The 27,849-nt window shown below is 39.0% G+C and overlaps 1 protein-coding gene across 3 annotated transcripts; it reads left to right on the top strand.

Annotated features, from left to right (window-relative positions):
- The first annotated feature begins 840 nt into the window (after positions 1 to 840).
- On the top strand, positions 841 to 26,221 carry swt1 (SWT1 RNA endoribonuclease homolog). Of its 3 annotated transcripts, none has more exons than XM_034210165.1 (18): positions 841 to 859; positions 1,799 to 1,968; positions 3,013 to 3,082; positions 3,300 to 3,373; positions 3,505 to 4,558; positions 4,712 to 4,841; positions 5,093 to 5,194; positions 5,680 to 5,871; positions 7,056 to 7,149; positions 7,524 to 7,735; positions 8,088 to 8,221; positions 8,505 to 8,643; positions 11,713 to 11,852; positions 12,131 to 12,282; positions 12,477 to 12,623; positions 17,798 to 17,864; positions 18,007 to 18,074; positions 25,365 to 26,221. In XM_034210165.1, the coding sequence occupies exons 2-18, from the start codon at positions 1,880 to 1,882 to the stop codon at positions 25,471 to 25,473; spliced, it is 2,973 nt and encodes a 990-aa protein (XP_034066056.1). In that variant the 5' UTR covers positions 841 to 859; positions 1,799 to 1,879; the 3' UTR covers positions 25,474 to 26,221. The 3 variants fall into 3 exon arrangements, with proteins under 3 accessions (XP_034066056.1, XP_034066048.1, XP_034066041.1); XM_034210157.1 differs by lacking the exon at positions 841 to 859 and adding an exon at positions 979 to 1,037; XM_034210150.1 differs by lacking the exon at positions 841 to 859 and having other exon boundaries at positions 1,478 to 1,968.
- The last annotated feature ends 1,628 nt before the right edge of the window (positions 26,222 to 27,849 follow it).

Here is a 27,849-nt window from a genome sequence, read left to right as displayed (position 1 = left end):
TCTCAAACCATGGTCCAGGGACCCATAGGTGACTCATTGTGAATGCTCAGGGCAGTCAGTGTTCGTCAGGAGCAAAGTGAGGAAGGCTGTTTCTGAATGAAGCTACACTGTCACTTTGTGGTACATCACAGCAATTGCTGTTTGAAATGAAACACATCAGTTTTTGTTTATTTTAGTTAACTTTATTAGTTATTTTAGTTAACACTTGGCATTGCATTATGATAACATTCTCTTTTATTTAGCTTTTGAAAAACAGTGTATACATTATTGAAAATAAACATATTAGTTTGCAACATTATTGGGTTCACAGTCACATTTTAACTACTTCCATATTGACCATGTGGTCTTGTTACTTCCTGTGCTAATGAAATAGCCCTGCAGCACATAGCTTTACATCATATATTATTGTGAGGACTTAATGTGACATTCAAGACATAAGACATTCAATTGTAAACTCATACAAAAAATCCTAGAAAAAACTATGTTTTTATAATTACATTACATTAATTTAGCTAACACACCCCACAGTACATTTCCACTATGAGATACCCACAGAATTTCCACTTTATCACTTGTGCTGGAATGTTTATATGCAGACTGTAGGGGTGTAACGGTATCCGTATTCGTCCCGTACCGTCACGGTTCGGACGTCACGGTTCGGCACACACAGTCACACGACGAATACGCATTTTTTTACGAGTGGGAAAAAAAGCGTCATTCAGGGCAGTATCCACTACACTATTTATAATCCAGGGGGCGGTATTGCGCCTAAAAGCTGTTTGCCAGCCGCCCTTAAACAACAAATGAAGAACAAGAAGAAACACAACAACAAAACGAACAAAATACAAGAAGAAGAAAAGTTAGTATGGTGATTTCAGATAACACACAGGATCTAGAACCCACCTGCTTCTTTTAAATCAGCTGTGTGGGAACATTTCGGATTCCCTGTGGACTACAATAACGATGGAGTGTGCGAGTGGTGGATCGGACGAGGACGGTGTGTCGCCGTTGTTCTACAGTGGTGCGGTATGCTAATGGTAACACACGCCAAACATGCTAAATCATATCAGAAGGCATCACCCACATTTGCCAATCACCGGAGCAAAAGACAACAGCAGTTCAACAGCTGATCCCCGCCATGAGACCAAAATAAATAACGGAAGCTTTTGGCATATGTTTTTCAATGACTTTGCGCTCTTGAAACACTTTCTTATTATTTATGATGTAATATTTTCAAGACATTCTTTTTAGCTTTACAGCTTGATGAAACCTTTTTGTTTGACATCAGCCATTATAGATAATATGGCCATCTGAGTGTACTGTGTAAGGTTTGTTTTTAACTGTTTAATACAGTTAATTATTCAAAAAAGAGTTCTTTTTAAAAAAAAACTGAAACTTGCACTACTGTTCAAACATAAATAACAACAAACCTGGAATTATGCATTTGGGACTTTATGCATTACGAACCGAACCGTGACTTCTGTGAACCGTTACACCCCTAGCAGACTGTGTTACTAATCTCCTATTTTATTAAATGTTTTCTTTTGTAACCTCGACATTCTTTTTGACACAGCTGTCACCTGAGTTGCTATCCTTCCCACTGTCTGCTGCACAGCCCTACAGATTGTTTTGTAACCTTGGTGAAAGAATGTATTTGTGCAAATTGTTCAGAATAACACAGACAGATACTGACTCCAGTCTGACCTTGTGCTGTCCTACTCCCACCATGCAGGGCTGCCTTTATCTTTCCGTTGAAATGGCTTCATTTGCCTGTTGTGTATCTCTTCCTCTCCTAAAGGTACAATGGGTACAATACATCATTTATCTCAAGAACAAAATCCACTCCGGTCCAGTGTGGGGCGGTAATGGCGCGACCAGGATGAGAAACCGTCGAAGAAGAAAGAGGCGGAACAGCGGCGGATGTTTTGGAAACCGGCTGGGATTTGGGCCATGGATGTATAGATTTGGGTAGGTTAACTCTCTCTGCTGTAAATTATAAATTATTCTTACTATGAGTACTTTTTAACCACTGAAATACTGTACGCGAACACTTCTGACAGCATTAAAACATTAAACTAGCTGTACTGTAGCGATGTTGATGCTATTTTCCTCAGCTAGCGTCTGTTAAAGTTAGCTAAAGGTTTATCTTTGGATGTGTGTTGTGTATCTAAAGGTCAGGACAACACGTATTCTATTGTTTTTACTTTAGACATTACTTCAATGTGGATTTGTTTATGTTTGTGTCATTACACATTGCACCCAGTTTGGTCCTCATGTAGTTAACAACTTGTTGGGAGTTTTGAACACTGTATAGATTTAGTAATGTGCAGTCGTAGACGCTGCACTTATCGATTATTACATTGACCGGAAGATAATCGCTAACTTTGACAATCGATTAATCATTATGTAATTGTTCACGTAATACTGTCAGAAAAAAGTGTTATTTGTCAGATAATTTACAGATTTGTATCTTCACTTTCAACTTGTATATGTTCTACTTCTTTAGTTCTGTTTTATTTCTATTTTTGAAATGTTTCTATTTTATAATTGTTTATTTTCTACTCTTTTTAAATTCTAATTATGTGCAATGCCCTTGTTTTGTATGCTTCTATAACGAAAACATTTCCAAATTTGGGATCAATAAAGTATATCTTATCGATGAGGAACATTAGGGTATTACATTTTTTACATGCAGCCTACATGTTCTAGAATAAAGCAGTAAAAATAAGTAGCAGCGTATTAATTATAAGATAATGGCGGCAATACAATAATTATTATTGACAGCTCAAGACATAGATTGTAAGATTTAGGGGATATTTCCATTTTACTTTCTTAATCACACTTTAGAAAAAGTCTCATTTTGCATTAGTTAAAAATGGCTATTTCACATTTCCAGTTTTTTTATATTGAGAGCAAAAGAAGGAAGAACCTTATTGAAGATCAAAATGCATTGTTGTATTAGGATGAAGCATGAAGCATACTAAAGAACTTTTACAAATTAATGTTTCATAGGAGAATGTCAAAAAAGGCAAAAAAAAGAAGGCGGAGGGGCTTGTCATCGTCAAGTGAAGAAGATGAGAAGGTAAGAAGGAATTCAACAGCCAATATGAAAAAAATCCTCTTATTACATTTCACAATATCATATAATTTGTAAAAATCATAATTTGGCTATTCCATCAAAAACATTCTGGGATTATTGAAAATAATAAGACAATTACCTAAATTGTAGCAGATTATTTTTGTTTTACCCATAACAAGCCATTTCCATATTTTAACAATATGTTTTCTGTGTTTTTAAGGAATCCAAGAAACAAGATCTTACCAAGAATAACAAAAGTAGCAGGGGGAAGCCAGATTTAAAAAATCAGGAGAGGTATGATTCAGAATTTTTTATTTTTAACAACATATTACTATTGATATTATGTAGCCTATTAAACACACGGTTCACTTGAATGAAATATGTGTTAATTATGTGTGACATTTATTCTGTTCTTCTACATCAAGATTTGAAACAAAACCGGAAAAAAGTGCATTTCCTTCCGTTAAAGATGTTCCCCAAAGTACTCGCCAGATTAAAAAGCCTGTCTACAGGCTGGCAAAAGCACAAGAAAAAGACCAGGAATCTGTTAAAAAAGAAGAAAGAACAAAACAAAAACATGCCTCTCCACCAGACCTTGGGGGAAAAATCTCTAGTAAAGCAAAAAATGACATTTCACGGAAAGATAAAACTGTCAGTGGGAGTAAGACTGAGGAAGCAGGACCCTCAAAACACTTGCACACTTCAGGTGCAGTTCCTCAGGGGACAGAGAAGACATCTAAAGGTAGCTTGGATGAGAAGTCTTCCCAGGGGACCCCATCCAAATTAAAAAAGCACCTAATGAGTCCCAGTTTGGTTTGTGCTGAACAGAACAAACAGGGGAAGAAGGAACTGAAGAAGTGCAGAGCCAAGGAACCACCGAGGACTGAAAATGACAGCAAACCTGTCAAGACCAAGGAACCAAGCAATAATTCCTCCGTATCCAAGGATTCTGCATGGGAGCAGAAGAGTGACGTCTTCAAGAAGATGTGCCAAAGGCATGAAGAAAACAAGGCCAAAAAGAGCATGTGGATAGAAGTTAAAACTCCCTCTGCCTCTACAACAACAAAGTCCTCCACTTCAGCCAAGCCCACTACCTCTACCTCTGTTAGTAGCTCAAAGGTGGTGAAAAAAGTCACATTGGGGTCACAAAAGCCATCATCTTCTCAGGAACAAGTATATGCAGCCCCACCATTTGTGCCTTTTAAATTTAAGATACCAAAAAAAGTTAAACCAACTCCAGTAGAAAGCACTGTTGAAAAGAAAGAAGCAAAAACTACAAAGAAAGGTCTTGAACCTGTGCCTGAGCTTCCAGAAACTGCAGCATCAAGCAGCAAATCTGAGGAGAAAACTGTTCAGCAAGCTCCCGTCCCTCCAGATGTTACACCTAGTGTTTCATCTGAAGGACAAGATGAAGGCCCACCTTTGGCAGAACAACTTCCAAATACGTTTCATACTGTCCCAGTGCCGTGGTATGACCAGGTAATAAGGAGGTTTTTTTCCCGTACTACCTTTGTTTCATTCCGTCAGCTAGTTTATTGTAATACCATCAGTGTGTTGTTATTACAATGGATTCAAAATGGCAGATAGAATGTTAGTTGTTTTGTTTATTTTTAAAAATGTGTTTTTCTGTAGATGCAAGTGGTCGAAGAGCTTCATCTTGCTCGCTCTCAGAAGAGATTGGAGGTGAATGTAATGCAAAGCTATGGGGATCTCACCTGTATGGACATAGACCCTCCAGAAGAGGGAGGTGCAGACACACACTGTGAGTTGTATTGATTAATAAGAAAATTCAAAAAAATGTGTACATATATTTTGCAATCATTTTAGGATTATAGAGTAACTGCACAGAATATGGATCAGAATATAACATCACAAAGTCTTCACAACATTTATGTTCCTTCAAAATAAATACATAACTTCACAGTCGCTACACTTTTGCTCAAATTGTTTTGGTATGATTTTCTGAACTTTTGAACATGTCACTATTCATGAAATGTCATTTCCTTTTTGCAGGTAAACAACCTAACCAGCAATACCTCATCCTCGTCTTGGACACCAACATTCTCCTCAGTCACCTGGATTATATCAAAAAGATCAGAATGAACGGCCTTGGAGGTGTTTATAATTGTTTTAATACTGGATGTTTCTTATAGAATAATTGATATATTTCATATGCTTTATATAATGATATAACATGCTATTATTAAAGTTATCGAGTTAGATTTCACTTACAAGTTTCCAGTTGTAAGCTAAAGATATTCCTCACCAGACGTTGAACTATTATCAAGCATCCTAACAAGATGTCCCAAAGCAAAATATGTTTGCATCTTCTATAGAAAGAACCAATACATTCTCAGTCCTCAACCTTCTACTTACATATCATCATTTTAAATAATAATGTCATTTGTTAGGGTTAATGAAGATCACAGCACATAAATTGTGTTTTTCCACTGTGTATTAATACAGAACACAGTTTCCAAGAACGTATGAAGTCCCATTTCCATTTGATTTGAGCTTGCTTCTGTTCATAATGAAATGCACATTTGTTATGACATTTGATTAATCACTGGTTCCCTTTTCTCCCCTTCATGCTCTCTTAGACCTGGGCTTCCCGATAGTCCTGATCCCCTGGGTGGTGCTTCAGGAGCTGGACTCCCTCAAACGGGGGAGGGGCCTGTCAGGGTCTGTGGCCCACCTCGCTACTCCTGCCATCTCGTACATTTACAACTGCTTGAAGAGCCGGGCACCTTTCCTGTGGGGGCAGTCTATGCAGCAGGCCAGCGAGAGCAACAGTGAGTGCTGATTTAAGGAAGATATGGGAATTATCAGTGCATTGAAAGTGGAATGAATGTACAAGTAGGTAGGGCTGCTCAATTAATCGTATTTTAATCGCGATTACGATTATGGCTTGCAACGATTACGAAAACAACGTAATCGAAATAAAGTGATTATTTTTTTATTATTATTATTATTACCAATAAATGGATGTTTTCAAAGTCAATGAATAATCGCAATTACAATTATTGACCCAAATAATTGAGATTATGATTTTTGCCATAATCGAGCAGCCCTACAAGTAGGGACTGTACAAGGTCAGTGAAACCTCCATCACCTGTTCATGAGCTAATTTCAGATTTATTATGAGTACTTTTGGATTTTATCTTAGAAAAAGCAGGCTAATATAAATGCCAGCATTAGTTACAAAATAATCATAACAGTGAGTGCAGGCAAAACAAAAGCACTTGAGTAAGAGCAGCACATTAGAATAATCTACAACTCCTTGTAGACTGTAAACATTTCTAAATAAACAAGTTCTGTTAGCGCCTGGTCGTTGATTTTTAATTAATTCATTGAGAAAACCAAAATCAATAAAATGCATTATTTTGTAGTTTTTGTTATCAATGATTTTAATGACTTTTGACTGAACATATGGTCTTCATTTATAGCAATTCTCCACCTTAACGGTACATTATTAATTTACACACACAGCCGCAGAGCTGCCCTGCGTCCCGTCTACCACTAGGTAGCACTATCACGTAGCTTGTCCTCCAGAATTATTCATACGCTGTGAGATATATATACAGTCTATGGCTGTGAGCATCTCAAGGGCAGGTTTCACCCATGCATGAGGTCACCCACTTCTCAGCTGTATATATTATTGATCAGACATACATTTTTCAACGGTGGGATGAAATTCTCTTCGAAAAGGCATGGGATAAAGGAGATTTACAAGAGATATTGTTGACTATTGCTAAGAATTTAGGAGCTTATAAGCATTTAGTGCCTCTCTTGAAATGCACCTTAAATCTCCATCTTGTGTTCTTCATCTTTGAATCTTCCTCCTTGTCTTTATTTGAAAGAATACTCTTGTACATTGCTTTCAGTGTTATGAATTAAACAATTCTCCCGTTAAAGACTGTCAGGTTTCTCTCTGTCTTCCTCTTCCTCTCTTCTTATTGTACCTCCTTGTCCCCAGATGGTCTGAATGCCGAGAATAATGATGATCGGGTGCTGCAGTGCTGCCTGCAATACCAGAGTCTGTACCCAGAGTGTGCTCACATCCTATGCACGTGAGTTCCCCCTCCCCCCGCCCTATACTGCTGCTGCTGCAGAGTCTCTGTCCTCTGCAATAATGCACATGCATGTGACTGAGAGTGGGTCCAGCCAGATAGTTCCAGTTGGGATGAAAGAAAGAGAGGGGCAGACAGAATAATTGGTGAATGATACATTTGCACATTGTATTGTTTCACCTTCTTTTTCCATCTGACCTATTTCTCTGAATGCCAATATTTAAAGACACAACATTAATAGAGAAAGGGGGCAGGCATTCAATTAGGCTGCTGTAAAATAGATGTGATTTAATGGTCTTATTGATGTTATTTGTGATAACACTGCCATATAGACTTTCCTGGTAAAAAAACATGTTTCCCCCTTTTTCCTCTAGGAATGATAAGAACCTGTGCAGTAAGGCCCTCCTGAGTGGAGTGAAGGCCTTGTGCAAGATTGATCTGGAGGCAGAGGTTGGGACATCCAAACATGGCTTTCACCCTCCGCAAAATGTCGGCCCTCAGGTCCCATCAGCAATGCAAAACAGGATCTACGCACCAGTCCAGCCACCCATGCAAAGGACAGGACTCCATACTGTAGAGGAGAACGGTGAGCCAGGGATGAATGTGCGCTTCTTGCAGAACAGGAATTACTTGCCATATTCTGTAATGTCATAATAGTTCAAGCAAAACATCCATACATTCACTTGCTATGTCTTACCACTTTTTTCCATGCTTTGTTTGCCTCCATTCAGGCGACATATATTTAACAAACAAGTAATTAAATTAAATAAAGAGTGAAATCCTCACCATCACAGTCAATGTATAGTTAGCATGTGCTCCTGTTCTTTGCTGCTGTACATACATGTATAATCTTGCTCAAGAATAACTGCTGTCCTGCATTATGTTTTTATATCATACATTTTCTCATATACAAACGTTATGTGTGCAATTGATAACAGATAACAAGCGAGGGGATGAGAGGCCAGTGTGGGACCCCAGCAGTGTTTCTGAACTAGAACAGTGTCTGCTCGACGTGCTGTCAGATGTGTTGGAGGTGGAGATGAAGGCCGCTTTCGAAGACATTTGGCTAGATGTAAGATTGCACTTAGAATTTCACTTGATCTTTTTAGCTTATATTGTAATTAACGTGCATTTAAAACATCAACATGTTATCTGAGGAGATCAAACATGTGTTTTTGGTTTAATCTTCGCATGACTTGGTCATTAGATTTATGTGTTTTTGGAGGAAAATTATGAATCATATCTCCTCCTTGTGCTATATACGTGTCTGGATGTCATTTTGAACAATGCAATATTTTGTATTTTTTCATGTAGATCATGTTTATTGTGTTTTTTTTTTTTTTATTGTTTCACAGATAGTTTACATAAAACCTCCATGGACTCTTCTAGATGTTCTGAAATGTTTTAAAAAGCACTGGATTGCCGTCTTTGGGAACATTGTCCCACGGAGGAAACAGCAAACTGTTTCAACCCTCATCACCTTTTTCAATTCAGGTATGTAGGTAGAAGAAAGGGAGCAACTACATGTATTTCAGTTTTTCTCAACAGTATTTATAAAAACACATACAGTTGCAAGAAAAAGTACGTGAACCCTTTGGAATTACCTGGATTTCTGCATAAGTTGGTCATAAAATGTGTTCTGATCTTCATCTAAGTCACAACAATAGACAAACACAGTCTGCTTAAACTAATACCACACAAACAATTATATGTTTTCATGTTTGTATTGAACACACCATGTAAACATTCACAGTGCAGGGTGGAAAAAGTATGTGAACCCCGAGGCTAAAGACTTCTTCAAGAGCTAATTGGAGTCAGGAGTCAGCCAACCTGGAGTCCAATCAATGAGACGAGATTGGAGGTGTTGGTTAAAGCTGCCCTATAAAAAATACACACCAGTTTTGAATTTGCTATTCTTAAGAAGCATTGCCAGATGTGAACCATGCCTCGCACAAAAGAGCTCTCACAAGACCTACGATTAAGAATTGTTGACTTGCATAAAGCTGGAAAGGGTTACAAAAGTATCTCTAAAAGCCACGGTAAGACACATTGTCTATAAATGGAGAAAGTTCAGCACTGTTGCTACTCTCCATAGGAGTGGCCGTCCTGTAAAGATGACTGCAAGAGCACAGCGCAGAATGCTCAATGAGGTGAAGAAGAATCCTAGAGTCAGCTAGAGACTTAAAGAAATCTCTGGCACATGCTAACATCTCTGTTGACGAATCTACGATACGTAAAACACTGAACAAGAATGGAGTTCATGGGAGGACACCACGGAGGAAGCCACTGCTGTCCAGAAAAAACATTGCTGCACGTTTGAAGTTTGCAAAAGAGCACCTGGATGTTCCAGTAGTGCATTCTGTGGACAGATGAAACCAAAGTTGAGTTGTTTGGAAGGAACACACAACGCTATGTGTGGAGAATCCAAAGGGTTCACATACTTTTTCTTGCAACTGTATATATATTTTTTTTAATACATTTTACCCCAATTAAATATCATCATTATTTTGTTTTTTGTTTGGAATCTCTGAATCTCTTAATTGAGAAATGAAACTAAAATACAAATAAAAATGAATATATTACTCAGTTTAGGAATGAGCATATAACCTGATCTGATAAATCAATCCAGTTTTAGAATTTGACCTTATTTTTAGGTGTTTTGCCACAAACTGTGATTTAAAATATGGCTTACATAATGCTGAGTCACTCATCTCAAAATCTGTTAAAACAAATGTATTATGCATTTTTCTCTGTTGCTAGTAAAAGGAGAGCTTGACAACGCCATACAATGTAGCTGAAAACATCCTAGGACCTGATTTTAATCTTCATTTAGAGGTTTGCAATGGATTTCTGGAAAAATAAAAATAACTTACAGTATTATGTAAGACACAAGAGCACAAACGTTCACATCTGCTGAAGCAACAAGGCAAAGCTCCCAGTGGTCTCTAAATGCAAAGATACCTCACTGTGTTAATGCACTGTGACAGTTTTGAGACTGTAAGCGTAGCCTTTTTTTTGGTCTTCTCTGGACAGTGAGTTTAAATACTGAGTCATCCCCCAGATAAAACGCTTACTCCACTGTTGTATGATGTGGTGTGCCCTGCACTGCGCTACAGCCCTACAGAACTACATGCAGAATCAGGTCATCGGCTAAAACAGGACACTCAAATGTGTGTCAAAAGGATGCTGAGCTGTCCACTGCAGCCCTGCTGTGTCTGGATCTCATTACTGGATCTAATAACATCACATGTAATCGCGTGTGTGTGTGTGTTTGTGTAGTTGTGTGTCTAAATCTCCCCGTCCACCTGTTTGAGTTTGAACTGTGGCCCAATTATTTTTGAAGGCTTCCGAGAATGTTTTTATGGAAAACAATAGAGTTTTGCCCTTGCTCTCTGTATCCCTGGTACGCTGGGATACAGGAGGAGGAGGAGGAGGAGGGAGAGAGGGGTAAACCGTATGTGAGGCTAAGAACGAATCTCAGTGGAAAAGTACTGCATGTGATTTTGTTTTGTTTTTGCTGTTCTCCCTTGAGCAGACTGTTAGTGTGTTTGTAGTCAGTCTTAAAGGTCCCCTATTATACTGTTTTTCCTCAATATGTCTCAGATATATTCAAAACATGTCTCTGAAGTGTTTGGCTCCAAATACCAAACAGATCATTGCAGCATTACCCATAATCCCCTCTGTTTCAGCCCTGTTTCAAAAGTGCTGACTCTGTCTGTTACTTTAGATGAAAATAAGGAGCCCCTCCCCCTCCTTTTTTCCTGAAACTTTCAGAATCTCTTTACACAGTAAATGTTTATGTTTATGTATAGAAGACATGAAAAAGTAGATTTTGCATAATAGGTGACCTTTAACACATATTTTACAACCGCCTAAAAAGGGACAAAGCTTCATGGGTAGTTTTAAATTAGCTCAAAGGTATGTTAGGTCGGGGCTAGAGACCGGTGTCACCTATCATAGGGTCCAGTAGATTAAAATGACGCAGCCTGATTCCTCTACAAAGTAATGGGTTGGAAAATCATTTAACATAAGTTGTGCACTACTTTAGAAATGTTCAACCAACTTCTGGCTCTCAAATATTCAGGAAAAGCAAAGTCTCATAGCATTTTGGATCACAGTTGGACAAACACACATGCTCACAGTAACCTTGACTTATAATAGAACATTCACAATTTCGTAGATCATTAATCATGAAGATTAGACATTCTTCATGCAGAAATTGCATAACATTTTCTGTTGACAAAGCAAAACATTTAAAGACATCACCTTGATTTAGAGAAACTGGAATGGAACATTTTCTACTATTTTATGACGTTTTTTAGAGCACACAATTAATCTAGGAACTAATCAGCACATTAATCAATAATAAAATCAATCAATAGTTGCAGCCCCGTTCTGTTTTTGTCCACAATGTTTCTTTGCCTGGCTCTTTTGTTTCCCACACACAGACACACAAAACCTACTTGCCCCTTTTGCCTAGGTGTACCTGTAGAAAAACGGCAACTGAATGCAAGTGTCCCTTTATTTGATGTGCTCATATCTTCCTGTCCTGTGTCTGCTCAGGTGGCACATCACACTGTAGAGATGCATCAGCACTCCTCCGAGATGCTAAGGATCTTGTGAAAGCATTTGGGAAAAGGTCAAGACGCGTTTCCGCTGCCATCTCCAGAATGGACAACATTTTCAATAAGCGACAACCACAGGTAAACTAGGAGCTAATTTGGAGTTTAAATGGTCCTAATGCAATCACAGCTCAAACATATTCCACTTGTTATCTGTCCAAAGGGTGGGCCACTCGTCTGCAATCTCTGAATTGTGTTTGGTGTTTTGGAAAGCACAGAAATACAAAAAATATATGATACTGTGTTTTGTGTTTATACCATAGGTTTATACCTTATAGCATAAATATATTGTATATCATACACAGGTTTTTACACACTGTTGGATTTTATAGCTTTATCATCTTTGTCTGTGTGTGCAGTGGGAATCTCCTGCCATCGATGTTGTCATGAATGAAGATGATGAGTATCATGATGATGAAGAAGAAGGGGAACAACCCACGCCTGCTCCTTTCTCGCACCAGGAAGTGTGGGTCCTGTTTGAACACCTCTGGTCTTATGTGTTTCAGATGAGGTGGGTGTAACAGGGATTAGGGATGCTTATACTGCAGAGAACATTTGAGGATTATTTAATTTCACAGATGTTCTTCCACAAAATGCCTTCATTTCGTTTAAGCAGCAAACACTTCATGTTTGTTTTGATAAAGCTATTGTTTTTTTATTCCATTTGACTAACCCCTGAGGTCATTTTATTCTGTCATGTTTCAGCTGGGAAGTGTTCAAAGCTCTGGGCTTTGACCCTAACTCCATTCAGAGCACTCAGCCGGGGGGGGGTCCTGCGCCACCACAGGACGTCGTGGACTGTCTGCACAATCTGTGCTGCATAGTCTCGCAGCTGCTCCAGATCTTCAGCAGGTATCTCAGCCCACTGTTTTGTTTCATTCTCAATACTCTTTCAGCGTAGTTTCCAGTCAGTAGTGATTGTTGGTCTAAAAAGCTCGTAACACTGCACACCATTTTCCCAGTGAGTTAGCAAATGGCTGGTGAACATAGCAATAAGCCACCAAACAACACAAATTCCCTTTCATTCAACCATTGACCAGAAACTCTTAATAAACAATACTGTTACTGAAGGTGAAAATAGTAACAATTTGTCTCAAGTTCACCATATTCATTCAGAAAGCGATGATATAATTCCTTACATTTATTATAGCGCTTTTTCAATGACTCAAAGCGCTTTACATATACACACATTACACATATATCATACATGCAATGGTCAGATACTGTGGACAATACCCACAGGAGCAAGTTCAGGTGAAGTGTCTTGCCCAAGGACACACCGGCTTTACAGACGCAGAAGCGGCGGGTTTCACCCCTTGATCTGATGATCATTGCACAGCGCCACACCGTCCATCTTCACGCCTCGAGGCGCTTTTACAAGTACACATTGGTATTATACATGTACTGTGGACAATACCCACAGGAGCAAATCCGGGTGAAGTGTCTTGCCCAAGGACACAATGGCCTGACGCAGTGGCGGCAGGAGGGGGTTTCGAACTGGAGTTCCCCAGCACTCCCCCTTGATCGGATGCACAGACCACTGCGCCACCCGTCCCGACAAATGTCCCGATATGTCAGTGACCCTCCATTACTATTATATCATTCTGTTTTCATCGTCCCCACTCTTGTCCACCTTGTCTAAACCCTTTGGCTTAACCTGGTGTGTCTCACCTTTGTCTCGACAGCAAGTCCCTCTTGGCGCATTTCCACTACAGGGCCTCGCTCGGTATGGCTAGGCCTCGTTAGGCCTTTTCAGGACTGGCTCACTTTGTGCTGCGTTTCCATTACAGTTTAGTAGCTGGGGCAGTAACTATAGTAACGCAGTGTAGGCGGAGCCGTGACGTCATCTTCAATGCGAAACACAAAACCAACATCAGCCGTTAGCCCTTAGCACTGAGAGCTCACAGCTCCTCATACACTGAACAAAAATATAAATGCAACACTTTTGTTTTTGCTCCCATTTTTCATGAGATGAACTCAAAGATCTAAAACATTTTCTATATACACAAAATAACCATTTTGGGGGGGCGCCAGCTAAAATCTTGCCTAGGGCGGCAAATTGGTCAGGGCCGGCCCTACGTTCACTTATTGGTTGTTGGACATTGTGATATTATTAAAAGCAATGTAGAGGAGCTACAGCTATATTTCAACACGTATATCCACTAAGATTAATACATGAAGACTTGTGACTCGGACTTGACTTGGACTCTTCTTGGGTGACTCGGACTTGGACTCGGACTCGAACACAGGTAATGGTGACTCGGACTCGACTCGGACACTCCTTGGGTGACTCGGACTTGGACTCGGACTCGACTACGACTCTCCCTAGGTGACTCGGACTTGGACTCGAAGAGTGGGGACTCGAGAGTGACTTGGACTCGTGAATTGGTGACTTGACTACAACACTGCCTGAGGCCCATTGTTGTGCCATTCATCCACGACCATCACCTCATGTTGCAGCAGGATAATGCACAGCCCTATGTTGCAAGGATCTGTACACAATTCCTGGAGGCTGAAAACATCCCAGTTCTTGCATGGCCAGCATACTCACCGGACATGTCACCCATTGAGCATGTTTGGGATGCTCTGGATCGGCGTATACGACAGCGTGTTCCAGTTCCTGCCAATATCCAGCAACTTCGCACAGCCATTGATATTTATTGATAAAGCGCTATAATAAATGTAAGGAATTATTATTATTATTATTATTAAATTATTATTATTGAAGAGGAGTGGACCAACATTCCACAGGCCACAATCAACAACCTGATCAACTCTATGCGAAGGAGATGTGTTGCACTGCGTGAGGCAAATGGTGGTCACACCAGATACTGACTGGTTTTCGGACCCCCCCAGACCCCCCCAATAAAGGAAAACTGCAAGTTTCAGAGTGGCCTTTTATTGTGGCCATTCTAAGGCACACCTGTGCAATAATCATGCTGTCTAATCAGCATCTTGATATGCCACACCTGTGAGGTGGGATGGATTATCTCGGCAAAGGAGAAGTGCTCACTATCACAGATTTTTCAGATTTGTGAACAATATTTGAGAGAAATGGTTATTTTGTGTATATAGAAAATGTTTTAGATCTTTGAGTTCATCTCATGAAAAATGGGAGCAAAAACAAAAGTGTTGCATTTATATTTTTGTTCAGTGTATCTGTTCAGAAACTAGACCAAAGTTAAACAAGTACAAACCACAGACTGTCTGTGTCATGGCGAATACAGTCGCTGGTTTATTTATGTCTGTTTAGGCCGTTGTTGTGAGTGTGGACGGTCGGAGCATACACTGCGTTAGCTTAGCCGATCTCCATTTAGACAACACGCATTTAAAAAGGTTTTTCTCCTGCCATCTTGTCTGCAGACTTGTCAAAGCATTAATCCATGGTTTTTACTAACCGGTATCAGTATGTTGTTACTTCGGCATCATTTAGAAACGTGTATTACAATTTAATCACGGTCAAATATGTTAATATTGTTGTAGTTGTAGACCCCCTTGACAACGATTCTATCTCTCGTTTAGAATACTCACAACTCCGTGTGTGTGTGTGTGTGTGTGTGTGTGTGGTGTGTGTGTGTGTGTGTGTGTGTGTGTGTGTGTGTGTGTGTGTGTGTGTGTGTGTGTGTGTGTGTGTGTGGTGTGTGTGTGTGTGTGTGTGTGTGTGTGTGTGTGTGTGTGTGTGTGTGTGTGTGTGTGTGTGTGTGTGTGTGTGTGTGTGTGTGTGTGTGTGTGTGTGTGTGTGTGTGTGTGTGTGTGTGTGTGTGTGTGTGTGTGTGTGTGTGTGTGTGTGTGTGTGTGTGTGTGTGTGTGTGTGTGTGTGTTAATCTGCTTGACCTTGTAGCTTTGCCTTCTCACCTTTCCTGTGACGTTAAAGACGGCTCTACCCTGTTAAGTTTCTCGCCATGCCTTCAAGAAGAAAAATGGTCACAATAATCAATATCATCAATCATCATAACTATCATCTGTTGTGTGCAGTCAACCTGTTTTCCCAGTTGGTGATGATTTGCACTGTCATTACCACAGAACTCTTCATATTGACGCAACTTCTTTAGAAAGCTAACTAGACGAAGAACATTTCGTAACCTAGGTATTTACAATGTATGTGTCCTGTTCCTTTGTTTTCACTCTAACACACACGCACAAAATAACCCGACATCACACGATTACAGAGGCCAGTGAGGTGTCAGTATATTATTTATTTCTTTGCTGGGATTCACCGTGACATTTGGATCTCTTTGAGGGGAAGGCTACACACTCCTCACATCAAAAGGGCAACATGCCTGTTGTTCCCTCTGTTTCATTCAACCTCAAACTCTGTAGGTCTAGAAAAACCAGTATACCTTGAAATAACCAGTATATCAAATGTTGTTTTGATTAGTTGCCATCTTACTGAAAAACTGCAATGGAGTTTCACATGTTTAGTTTAAGCAAGACTTTGCAGAACCTAAACAACCAACTATAAATAGCCATACAAATTGTAACAACAAGGCAAAGGTGATTTGCAGGTCTCCCTTGAAAAAGAGATCATTGATCTCAATGGGATTTTACCTGGATAAATAAAGGTATTGAATTGAATTGATTTGATATTGTTATCTATGGGGATGGGAGAAGGAAATACAAATGATGCAATGTTTTCTCAGCTGAGTATAGCTATACGACAGCCCTCTCAGATCATAACCCATTAAACACCTAAGTATGTGTCCAAAGTGCACTTTATTACCACTTAAACCCTCCAGGCCTCTGAAGATCCACTGGTTATTGTGATTGGCAGTATATGAAAACAGTAGTGGTACTTCATTACCAGATGTTGTCTCATACCTGGAATTGATACACTATGTTTTGAATTTATGGCAGGTAGGCTACTTAGTATATGTGTTAGGCCTGGTGTCAAAAGATGTTTATCTATCATTTCCTGTAGATGATGTCACAGCTGTAGCTTCCAAAGAAGGTCTTTTTTAGCTTTAGCTTTTCTCTCAAATTGTGGGTTTTAATAATTGTTGTTTGGGGTCAAATACTGTAGTTCAACCTGAAAGTTGTTTATTTATTTGTAAATGGACTGGGTCGATGTGAAGCAGATATGGTTATTCATATATGAATAAATACTACACAGGTCAATTTGATTCACATGTTCTTCTGCGGGAATATATATTAATTTCGGTGTTGTTGGTTACAATAGAGCATGAATAATGAATATAAAACACAAAAACATTACGCCTACCCAATGCACACTCATTAAAAATAGCAGTACTGTCATATTTCTTGAAATAACGGAATGTTTTGGAATAAGCTTTCAAGTAAAACGCTCATTGGGTCTTTATCTGCACATGCATGTGTGTGAATGTGTGTTGGGCTTTTCAAGCACAGTTGCCTAGGAGACGGCCGGACTCATTTTCACGTGTTTGAGCAGAGCTGTGACTAATTTTTTACAGGCAATCTCTGGTTGTCTCCGCCTCACTCATTTCTCTCATTCTGTTGACACCAGATATATATATATATATATATAATGTATGTCTCTGCTCAAAGGATCATTCTCTAGTCTTCATATCCCTTCATTTACTACCATTACTTGGTCTCTTTTTCTCTATTACTTTTTTAATATATTAGCAAAGTGGTGTGTTTTTGTGTGTGAGCATTTCGATGAGTTGCAATGGTGAAGGATGGATGAGAAAACTGCTGTGTATTCATTTTGTTACCTGCTCTCAATGTGTTCAGACTATATGTGTGCCAAAATATGATATATAAATGTAAAAAGACCATCATGTACACAGTATAAATGCTTTATGACTGTCTTGACTTAAACACTTTCTTAAGAAATGGTTAAATCTGGAGGAAAGGGTAGCAGAAGACATTTAAAAAAACCACATGATATCTTTAAAGGCATTTAAAAAACAAATGGTTTGATTAGTTCAGATTAACTGAATCAGAATTTCTGATAAAGTGCTGCACCAATGTTATGAATAGAGGGTTTTTTTTTCAGACATGGAAGAAAGGTCCTCTTTAAAGTGTGTGTTTCTGTTTTTCTCCAGTGTCCTGTCATCAGCCCCGCGGTTAGAGGAAGTCCAGACGCTGCTCAGCATCCTTCACTCTAATAAGGTTGGTGACATTTCACAGTTATTGGCATGTAATCAGATCGGTGCCATTAATTAAACTCATTTGACCTTTCTCTGCAGCAGCAATGCTCTTTGTCATGTTGAACTGTTCATATTTAGATGTGCCTACATGCATTGTGTTTCAGATTGTTAACTTGGACTCCAGATTGACAGCCAAAGACTTCCTGGACTGTCTCGTACAACAAGACAACAGGTAGCGCACACACACGCATTCTCACTTATTATTGTTATTTTTTCTGATACATAAGGTCTTTCAAATCTTTCACAGATACAACATATGTTTTGGATGATAAGCGTATTAAACTAATGAAAAAGATGCTATACCGCCGTGATGTGACATGTGCGAATAATGTAGCAACAACTTTCTTTAATTGCATAATCAAACAATCTCAAGTTCCCTGAGTATGTCTTTGTTGAAGCATGACCGGGCATGTCGGTGTGTCTCATATCCCCAGCAGAGCTCTCACAAAAACAGTTGCCATGTTAACAATTCAAAACAATTGTGACACTGGTTATAAACAAAGATATGTGTACTTGTGTAGTTGAACAGTGTAAAGGGACTGGTGTAGTTGCCTGGATCACAAATTATTTGTATTAGTTATTAGAATAGAATCCTGAATTAACGTTTCCTTTTCAAGGGACAGTGTAAACTAGAATGAAATGTTAAGTAACCAGTAGACTTCATTTAAACTGTTGAGATTAAACAGTATTTGGACTGCTCCTGAATGGACTCTCATAAGACTCTCATTAAGTATTGATATATTATATATATATTATACCGAGCATATACAGGATCACAGCTGGAGTTTGTTATGTATCATCTGTGGCCTACATTTTATTATGTTTATGTAATTATTTATAAGTTTTGGAGTGAGGTATCTGTATGCAGCTTGAGATAAAGAAGCAATGCCGGAATTTAGGACTCCAGACTGACCTCTGCACTTTCTTTTACTCGCTCCTGTCACACAGACTTGTCTTTAACGCTTTCTCTAAGATTATTATTAGCGCTGTCTAAATAGAACAAATATATAACCATACAAATACACAGTTAACCTACTTATCCTGCTTATTCTTGCCAGCTTTTTTCTGCTTGTTGCTCGTAATATGACATGATTTAACATGCATGCATACTTTGCTTCAGTCGATGTTTCATATTACATTTAATAATAATATTTTAATAATCTCAATAGTTATGATGTCATTGTATTTGACTCTAAATGTTAATATCTCGGTTAAATGACACACATGTTTTGAGACTTTATAGTCCTAACAAACAAGCAATTATTCAAAACAAATGGCCAGATTAATTAATAATAGAAAAGTTAGTTTCAACTCTAAATACATTGTGTTAAGAAGCTACATAAAAATTCAGTAACAAAATTCCCGCGTACATTAATCAGTATATCACGCCACTCCAGGTCCCTCATGACATGCATCTGAATTGTTAATGCTTATATGAACTCAGCTGCTTCCATGGAAACAGGGACCAGTTCCATGTTATCAACAGATTATCTGTTTCCGGCCATGATGTGTCATCTCTTAATACCGCCGTCTCACTGTCAGAAGCTGTTCCTCATGATTTCATAACCCCTATACTATAAATACTTAACATACATAACTATGGGTCACTTGAAAGAGATAACTCTGAATTAGCACTTGGTTGTTGTCTTGATAATGCTTATGGTATTAACATAACAAACAATGATCATAGGATAACTAAAAGTATATTTGACTACATTTAAAGATGAACTTTCTGGCGTAGAATAGTGGTATGATAAAAATGAAGGTGTATTCAGTATTAAAGACAACATCTGCTGTGTCACTTGGTGGAAGAGCTTTGCAGGTGCTCTCCGGTCACGTCATACAGCTTTTGTAACAACAGGTCACCGCTGACAGATACAGTTAAGCTGGATGTGTTGTGATTGTAAATATTTGATTTGGTACACTCACTGTGAAGTGATGTAGACCTTTACTTAGTGAACGCATTATCTGGGGTGTTAAATATTTGATTGTGATGCTCAGTGCGTGGTTTGATGTCATCCGTTATATAAAGCCTGAGGGAGGCCAGGAGCACGCTGACTGCAGGCAGCTCTCAGAACAAGTGGGCCTCAAACGCACACAATAATGTAATAATAATGTCTGATTAAAAAGAAATCTTCTGTGTTTCCTCTGTTGGCTTTAAAAAAAGAATCAAAAAGTAATCACGATAGATACTTAAAAAAACGACTAGCATAAAAACACCACCCGTTCAGTAATTGTTAAAGAACATAGACACTTCTCACATTCTTGATGAAAGTCTGACTGAAAATGAACTGGGAATGGATACTTATATTTATGTGCATGTTCCTTGCAATTCTTGAGCAATAGACATATTTATTTGCAACACAGTTAAGCCAGACATGCATGAACTTGTGTGTTTACATACGCCCTTTTCCAAGTGCCATCTCAATATTACAGATGTTATAGAGCAGGTGGGAATGCTAGATACCTAAGGTCCAGTACATATTTTATTATATGTAGCTTAAACCTCCTTTTACCTGTTGGTGGTGTTTCTGTTATGCTGCTTTGATACACATGGGTTCTTTTCATACGTGGATGTGTCATCAGGGCCACTTTTATAATGGTTTACGTTGTATGTGTTTGAAGGCCAGTTTGCGTGTTACCATCAGTCAAATCACAACCTTCACTACCTTTACCTTATCCGTTATGATCATTATCTTGTGTCAAAATATTAGTTATAAAACAGACAAGTCAAATCAAGCAATCTGATTGGTTCTTAGCCGTGATATAATGAGCGTATATCCAAGTAGAATTGTAGTTACTTTTCACAAGTCATGTATCCCTCCGCGTCTGAGAAAAAGCTACAACCGTTACATTACGTCCGTTACAAAACTAACTAACAAAGCTTAAGATGAAAACATTTAATGTTAACTTCGACCTCCGGGGTGGCCTTACTATGGAGGAGTGGATTGAGGAGTGCCTATCTCCAGAAAAAAAAGCACCTAAACGACGACATGCAGAGCTACGTGAAGAGCAGGTAGACCAACTGGAAAAGTACCACCATTCAAAAGCTTTCTGATGCGGGTCTTGAAACAAAGCAGAGAAATTATGAAAGCTCTCTCCAGAGCTACTGGAAGCCGAATCTCGGGGACCGGAGAAAGTGGAGCAATATTCTCACCACACCAAGCAACAGCCTATTACAACCTCAACCTATACAAGTAACCACGTAAGCCATTCTACTGATGCTGGACAGTTTTTCAGTGGCTGCACAATAAACGGCAACATACAAATGAATATAAATAAATAGCCAAATAATCCATCAACGCTCTATCTAATTAGAAGGCAACGGAGGGACTATTTTATTTTGAACATAATTATTTACTAATAAAAAGTATTTAAATTAGAGTGTGTATTTTCTTTCATATTGCCACACTTGGTAACCGTTTTATAAAAGCAATAGCTCACTTCAGGCCTTTAATTATATGTTACTCTGTGAAAAAGACACCAGCGCTTTTCCCTTTCTAGCTCCGAGCTAGAGCTTTTCTGGTTCAGCTCCGGTTTCCCTTTTCTGCTCCCGCTCTGTTCACACCGCCCAGCACCCGACTGGTGCTGCCGCTGCTGCGTCATGACGTCACCGTTTACATCGCTGATTTGCTCCCCAACGGCATTACGGCGCTCACAACAACAACGGGGAACTGCGTCGGGTCGATGATCGTGTTGCTTTTAATCACACGAAGCCAGAATAAATTGAATAACGACTTCTCCAACCTTATGCTTTTCGCCGTGGTTCATTGTTTATTAATGTGTTTCTGCAGCATTTACCGACCGCTGCAGTGTTGGCTGCTCTTCCACGGGAGTTTATTCTCCTCCGTTAGCTCCCGGTTAGCTCACACTGCAGCGGCCGCTCTAAAGTATTCACTGTCCGACTCACACAAGCAGCTGATACATATCCCCAGTTCCCCTTAGCCTAAGTGAATGTGTGTCAGTCTGAATTGACGCTGTTTGGCATCACAACGCTGTTATGAAAGTTCATCTGGTATAAAATGGGTGATGTTAGCATAGCAACCGAAGCTAAACTGACTACTTGCTATTGCTATCCTATTGTGGCATAAACCGTTTTCTACAGGCACATTTTACCGGCGTATTTTTATTATGATTCTACTTGTGATAGTCAGACACGACAACCTGTGCAGCCCATGTATTGATTCCATCCGATAGCTGCTATAATACAAAACAACACGTCTGCCTCTCTTCACAATGATCAATAACAATGAACGGATGGTCAAAGTAAGGTACAAATAAACAGAATCACACGAAGCCTGGTTAGTGTTGCCTGACTTTATAAAGTGTGTTTATAAGCACTACTGCTTGTAGGCAGGCATGACAGTCGACCCATGTTCAGGGGATGTGGGTTTAGTTTCCTGCACGCCTCGACGTAAGAGAGACGTAAGCGACGCCACCTCTTAGCTCCGAAGCTCTTGCCTCTAGACCGACAATTTTTTGGAACTGGAAGTGAACCGGATTCCGGAGCTAAGAGCCGGCGCCGCTGCGGTGTGAACAGGAAAAACCGGCGCTTTTCAGGCTCCAGCTCCGAGCCGGAGCTGAAAAAGCGCTGGTGTGAAAGGGGCACTAGAGAGAACAGAACATATTTGATTTAAAGAAAGACTGAGGCCATACATTAATACAAAAATATCTGTTATTTTTATTTAAAAGCTACACTTAGGAGAAACTGCTTTGTGTTTCATAAAACAGCATTCACTCTCAGTTAGTTGAATGTCCAACAATAAGATTCTAAAAAGGGATAGAGAGGCAGACGTATAGTTCACTTTGATGGAGGATATTCTCTATTATGTTGCTGAACTATTTAACTTTTCTGTTATACTAATGCTACACCAAGGCCTTCTCCAGTCTTTGTTGTTCTGCCGTTTTATAAGCAAACCCAGGGCCACCTTGCTACCATTAACTGGCATTCCTACATAAGCCTTTCTGTAGGACTGAGTCACTCTCGAAAGGTCAACATTTTGCTTTCAATGGCAAGTCAAATGAAACAGGTTTGGCTTTATGTATACCCGATTATTAAAGTGTGAACAAATATTTTAAACTGAGAGCTTTCACAGCACAGTTTGTGCACAGTGAAAGATATAGAGACAATACTACCAGTATGAAGTGTGACAAAAAATACTAAAATTACAGCATATATTTTCAGATTTATATACATTATACATATTCTGTATCTGTCTTGTTGTTGTTTTTCTTTCAATTTTGAACAGTAGCTCCCTGTTAGTATCAGGACAGCAGAAAGGCTACATCTCTTTTGTCGTAGAAAGTTTAATCACACCTGCTTCAACTGCGCCCTGATCCTTCAAATAAAAAAACGTTTAAATATATAGTATTACTTAAAATGGTAGTAATGTGCTTGCAGGATTCTTGATGTTCTGAATCGACCCCCTCATTGTTGATTTACCTATTGTGAGTCACTTAATGTAATTTAACGTGGATTGTGGATACCAAGATTTGTTCCCATGGAGATGATCCATGTGTCCATAGCAGCATGACGTGATTGGCTGAGGGTGAACAGGAATCAGTTACATCACCTAATGCATCATGTGGTTCTATTCAAAATTCCATGTGAATCGTTATGGTCTCCAGGGGATATCAATGAACCTGTGAAACACATACAGTAAAGGCTGTTATGAAACTAACAGCTCTTTGTGTATACATTAATGATCTGGGTCAGTGACTCTGTGCACAGTTTGTGTGCGTCACTGACCTTTGTGTGACTGCGTTGAGAGATCCTCCCTCCAAAAAGCTCCATGCTCTTTGTCACTCTCATGAATCCGTAGCTGAAGCAAAGTAAACACATAGAACGGAAACCTTTCACACAGTAATAATTTCCGTGGAGCATGCTGGAATGTAAAATCTGATTATTCAGTGACAGAGTGTCCGAATCCCGGCAAGAGTGAAGAGTCGCTTACACAACCTGCACTATCCGCAGGTTATGAAAACACACAGCTGCGCCATTGGATGAAGAAGGGGAACTGGATGGATGTAGGGAGAAAACAGGGGGTGTAAACAGCCGGCAAATACTGCTCTTTCTTTCCTCTTCTCTCCACTCTGTAGTTATATAATGGTCCAATGGAAACAAAGCAGAGGAGGAAACAAACAAGCAACAAGCTCCCCCAGTGTCTTCGCTGCTAGGCAGCCGTTGCCAAGGCTCTCGTAGCAAGTTTGTGCTCACGATGAAGACTTGTTGTTGTGTTAAGATTGTGCATTTGTAACTATATGGTTATATATATGTTGTCGTTACTAGACAAATGTAATTCACTGGAAAAAGTGTGTCAATAGCTGTCATTGAGCTGCAGAATGTGTGGAAGCTGCAGCTGACACAGAAGCTCTTTTGTTTGTTTCTGGACATTCTGTGCCCAACATGGTCAGCAAATACAAAGTTTACCAAGCAAGATGTCTGCGTGGAGTCAACCAGGTTCATCCAGATAGTACCAAGGGAAATTCTGGAATATTTATTTTTGAAGCCTAAAAGGTTTTCCTGCCTTTACCAATGGATACAATAAACACTTAACTAAAACCAGGGTATATAAACCCAGCTAATGGACTTTGTCTTTTTCTAAGACACCAAATAGAGGAGCAAACGCATACAAGTCAGGATTTAGAAGTAATCCAAAACGCATTTTTCACGACAACAATGAACAAATCCCAAACAGAGAGGATTGGTGGTAATAAACATATATGACTAAGTAAGAAACATTAACAGTTTTTGGATTAAAATATAAGATAAGAACTTTATTGATCCCAATTTGGGAAATGTTTGTGTTGCAGCAGCATAAAAGACATGGCATTGTACAATACAAATTAAAAGACAAGAAAGTAGAAAATATACATGTTGAATTTACAAATTAACAATAACAAGATATATAGCAAGGTATTATATTTACATAAGTATGTGACAGATGGAATATTAAATATTAGGCTGAATATATAAATGTAAAATGTACAGTGAAGAGGAAAACTATGGAGCAGAGAGTTCTCTTCCAGCCAGAGGTGATTATTGAAATATTGCTTAGGCAAGGCAAGTTTATTTATATAGCACTTTTCAACACAAGGCAATTCAAAGTGCTTTACAAAAAATGAAAGAGATTAAGAAAATGGCATTTAAAATTAGTCATTAAAAAGAAAAGCTAATAAAATAAACATTAAAAGAAAAAATACACCTTAGGGTTAGGGTTATGTTCAGGGTTAGGGTTGGATAGATTGTAGATTGGTGCATGAAAGCAGGGGACATCAGCTTTCCCAACCCATTTAAATCACAGCAAAAGATACAAATACAGACTCCTAATTTTGTCCGAAATGTTTTTATTCACATGTTAATCGTAACAAGATGATGGAGAAAATAAGCTCCATTGGTCAAAGGCTGTCCAAGCACACTCTCCTGTGTTTGTATCTAATGTATCTATGTGTCTGTTTCCAGGGAGAAGCTCAGTATCGGAGGGAACCAGTTATTGGGGGTCAAAGAGGTCCTGGATCGCTGTGTTGGGGTCACCTGTCAACACATCAACTTCAACACATCTCGGGCCTGATGATTCAGAATTAGAGAGTCTGCACGTCAGCCAATCAGATGCACTAAATAAACTGATATCCTTTACTTTAAGTGAAAACTGTCAATTGCAGAGGTGCTCATACTCTGGAGACTGAAGCCGTTTACCTTTTTTTATTTTCCGTTAAAATGTATAAAATGTTTCTTATGATACTCTGCTTCACACAAAGGGATGGATGTCTATGGATTTTCTCCTTATTTCTTAAGGGTGACACCTTTTGTTAAAGAGAGTATTTTCCCACCAGTTCTCAACACTTACATCTTGATTGTTTTATACGCACACAAAGTAGATTGTAAAATGCAGTGTCCTCCTGTTTCACTGAAGAAATGGTTACAAACCATGCTTTAGACTTAATGCAACCAACTGCAAAGTATACAGTAGCTTAGAGATAAAACAAAGGTATCAAACCATATCGTTATATAACCTTAAGTTGTTTACTGCCTGAGCTTTTTCCTCAAATCATGACTCTTTAAGGCCAAGCAATGATCTAGTAAAAAGCTGAAACAAAGAGGCAATTTATTTATTTTATATTTTTCTACTTGAGCTATCAGAGAGGTTGTCATTTAAGATGAGTCTATTTTGAAAAACAATGAGTGTTCAGCTTCCGAAGGTTTTTGGTTGATTTTTAAGTAGAAATGTAAATAATTTGAGAACAGAAAATATATTTTATGTAAAGGAGTTAAATGTTTACAAGAAATAAATGTTTTGGCATTATCTTTTTTCTCAAATGTATTGCTTTCATCAATCAATAGTGCTGCTTCCTGCAGTCCTCAGTGAGTGTGAGTGCATGTGTTTGTAATGACTAAGTGGATCAGGTCGCAGGTGACAGTCTGAGATTACACCTGCTGCTGCTGTGAGACACACACACACAGACACACACAAACACACACAGTCACACACACACACACACACACACACACACACACAAACACACACACACACACACACACACACACACACACACACACACACAGGGGAGAGAAAAAGTTACAGGTGCCCGTGCCAATGATGAAGTCATTGAGCTTCCTGTCTCGTTATCTCAAAGCAGAGTTGGACACTATGTCGACACGCTGTATTTTAACATACTGTTCCGTAAAGTTGGACTGTGACCTTTAATTTAGTTTCCTGCGTCATAGGTGTATTTACTGTCCAAAAAAACCCCAATCCTTTATTAAGGGTGCATTGAATTGTCAATGTCCTCTTTATTAATTTCTAGATATAATCCATAGTCATGCCAGCGCAGCCTGTGCAAAACGATAGATATATAATTTATTGATCCCAATTTGGGAAATTATTTTGTTACAGAAGCAGCAGTGTCTTCAGACATTAAAATACAAATACTTAAAAAGTGGAAAAGAGAAATAACAATTACAAATAAGATGAAAATGATTATATCAAATATAAACAATATAAATATTCTGGATAATAAAAAAGTCAAAAATACTGCAGTAGCAGGAATATAGTCTTATACTACAGGAGCATTCCTGTAGTATACATATACTACAGGAACTTGTCATTTGAATCACTTGTACCTTTTCTCTCTTTAGAAACTGTATCTGCCATGAAACAGCTTTTATTCTGTTAGTTGTGGTGTACATTTCTTAATTTTCACCCAAATGTTCATCTCCTCTGGATTATTTAATTATTGAGGTGTTTCTGTGTTGGTTGTAAATATGAATAATGAACAACAGGAAGCTCATTACATTAATCCTTTTTGAGCTTTATAAATGCATGCAATACTGCATTTACATTCGTAGTTGCCTTTACAATAAACTATGGCCTTGCTTTTGTTACTTTTTTGTTTCAAACCGCGAGGAAGCCAGCAAAGCTTGTTCCCAGTAAACAAGGCCGGATGGACGTTAGCCGACATAATTTACTGCCTTTCTGCTTCTTAGAGTACAGACTCAGTGTCTGAGTTTAAGCCTCTGCTTCCGGTAGCACATGGCCCATCTGCTGCCCCCCCTCCCAATGACTGAGGTGTATCAGCAGAGATTATCAGGGCCTAACTTGTGAATGACTGCTGGGTAGAGATTTAATAAAGCGTCAGTGAGGTCATGCAGATGCTGGTCCTCTCAGCAGCTCATAGTGACGTTGTCCCTTCCTGCTGAGGTCCGAGAGCCGGCTCAGTATAATCTCTCCTAAAAGACACTTAGAGCGGCAGAAAAATACTTGGCTTAGTGTGGTATTTCCTGAAAGCTAAGACCGCTACTTAGTTACTCGATAGTTAGAGCAGGACATGTGGAAGACGAGGTGGTAGTCAAATCTACATTTAGTCAGCAAATCAGCTATACTTGGGTTTGTTCAGCTGCTAAACTACCTCTAAAAATACAGTCACACTAACTATCTTCCATTTTTTAC

The sequence above is a fragment of the Gymnodraco acuticeps genome, unplaced genomic scaffold (genome assembly GCF_902827175.1).
Source record: "Gymnodraco acuticeps unplaced genomic scaffold, fGymAcu1.1, whole genome shotgun sequence".
NCBI classification, from domain to species: domain Eukaryota; kingdom Metazoa; phylum Chordata; class Actinopteri; order Perciformes; family Bathydraconidae; genus Gymnodraco; species Gymnodraco acuticeps.
Note: the sequence above shows the minus strand (reverse complement) of the source record. Positions and strands in the feature narration are given on the sequence as shown.

What these genes read in the sequence shown, in the direction of transcription:
- swt1 (XM_034210150.1), top strand. Translation starts at nt 1,535, where the DNA reads ATGTTTTCTTTTGTAACCTCGACATTCTTTTTGACACAGCTGTCACCT. An exon ending in CCATGGATGTATAGATTTGG is followed by an intron (nt 1,969 to 3,012) that starts GTAGGTTAACTC and finishes AATGTTTCATAG; the next exon opens with GAGAATGTCAAAAAAGGCAA. An exon ending in CTCGTACAACAAGACAACAG is followed by an intron (nt 18,075 to 25,364) that starts GTAGCGCACACA and finishes GTCTGTTTCCAG; the next exon opens with GGAGAAGCTCAGTATCGGAG.